The sequence below is a fragment of the Lolium perenne genome, chromosome 1 (assembly GCF_019359855.2).
Source record: "Lolium perenne isolate Kyuss_39 chromosome 1, Kyuss_2.0, whole genome shotgun sequence".
NCBI lineage: Eukaryota > Viridiplantae > Streptophyta > Magnoliopsida > Poales > Poaceae > Lolium > Lolium perenne.
In genome coordinates, this window is record NC_067244.2 from 267,187,582 (window position 1) to 267,189,153 (window position 1,572).

The following is a 1,572-nucleotide window of genomic DNA, read 5'->3' on the forward strand; positions in this document are numbered from 1 at the left end:
GGTCCTCGAACGACAAGCTCAACGCAACATCGAGTACTACTCAGTTGCAATCAGAATGGCGGGCCGCACGCGATCCGTCTCCCAAGTCCCAGCACGCTCTGGGTTGGTTATCCTCCAATCAGAATCGCGGGCAACACAGTTCTCGCGCAGGGCGGACGCCAAAGCAATCATCAAAACCGGCTCTGGGTCGCCGCGCTATAATTTCCCCTGCCACGCTTTCAGGTCCTCTGTGTTGCTCAATCACTCTACCTCCTCCCACTCCACTCCACTCCACTCCACTGCACTACAGCTCGTCCGCGGCGGCGGAGCAGAGCAGTCGTCGGAGATGTCGGGCGTGACGTCGGGCGGCGGCGACGGCCGCATGAACGTCAAGGTCAAGGGACAGGTCTGCTGCAGGCTCACTCCGATCTATCTACATCTCTTTCCGTTCCATTCCACGGCTTCTTATTTCTCCATGGAAACTTCGATCTGTCCTGTTGAATTCGCTAGTGAGAATCCTGCTGAACTAGCCGTCGCCACCTCCTTCTCGATCTGCCCCCTTGCGGCATCATCACAGCGAAAATCCACCAGTACTAGTCAGAATCATCTTTTAATTAACCTGCCGTGATTAGTTGCTTGGCAGACTGATTAACGGGGCGACCGCACATTTCGCTAATTTAATACAGTATCTAGTAGTAGTAGTATTGTCCAGCAAAAACAAAATGTGTGATTTTCTTCATCAAGCTTGAATGAACAAAAATCCCCCGCAAGAAAAGAAAAGGATCGAACGAAAATGCCGTGTGGGATCATTTACTGCAAGATGCTCAAGCCCCTCTGCTTTGCAGGACGGCGAGGAGGTTTTCTTCCGCGTCAAGGGAACCACGCGCCTCAAGAAGCTGATGAACGCCTACTGCGACCACAAGTCCGTGCGTGCCAACTCGTTCGTGTTCCTCTTCGATGGTCGCAGGATCAATGGCGAGCAGACCCCAGGAGAGGTACGTACGCACGCCCCTCCATCCCAACTTACCACGGCTTCTTCTTCAGAGCTCCCGTGGAAGAATCTGTGTTTGTTCTCACCGTCATTCGCCTCTGTTTCAGCTCGAGATGGAGGAGGGCGACACCATCGCCGCCATGCTTCCCCAGACCGGAGGCTGACTGCATCTTCTCACCTAGGATGATCAGCTTCGCCGCAGCCTAATGTCGTCGTCTTATGCTACCTTAGACTAGAAGTAATTTGTGAAGCTGTGGTCAGTCTTGTGCCGTTCGCTGAACGGGATTTAGGACCTTGGATTGTTCTTGTCACTTGACTATCCATCCATCACCTAATATATGTCTCTAACCGTGTTCCCGTTTGAACTGTTTTCGTTTTCGTCGCCATGCACTTGCTAATTTGTCATTGTGCATTTGTGCTGCTGGATTCTTCGGAACCACGTTCTAACAAGCTAGTTGCCAAGTTAGACGGTCAGGGCGTTGCAGACCTTGTTCTTGTCGGGCGCTTGGTTCATAAGGTTTAAAAGTTTAAATACTCACCCAAAAAAATACCATTTTGATTGTGACTAAACGATCAAGCCCGCAAGAGAACTGGACAGATAT

The 1,572-nt window shown here is 51.3% G+C and overlaps 1 protein-coding gene across 1 annotated transcript; it reads left to right on the plus strand.

Annotated features, from left to right (window-relative positions):
• Positions 1–205: 205 nt before the first annotated feature.
• On the plus strand, positions 206–1,314 carry LOC127328061 (small ubiquitin-related modifier 1-like). The gene is made up of 3 exons (XM_051354783.2): positions 206–385; positions 825–974; positions 1,078–1,314. The coding sequence occupies exons 1-3, from the start codon at positions 326–328 to the stop codon at positions 1,132–1,134; spliced, it is 267 nt and encodes an 88-aa protein (XP_051210743.1). The 5' UTR covers positions 206–325; the 3' UTR covers positions 1,135–1,314.
• The last annotated feature ends 258 nt before the right edge of the window (positions 1,315–1,572 follow it).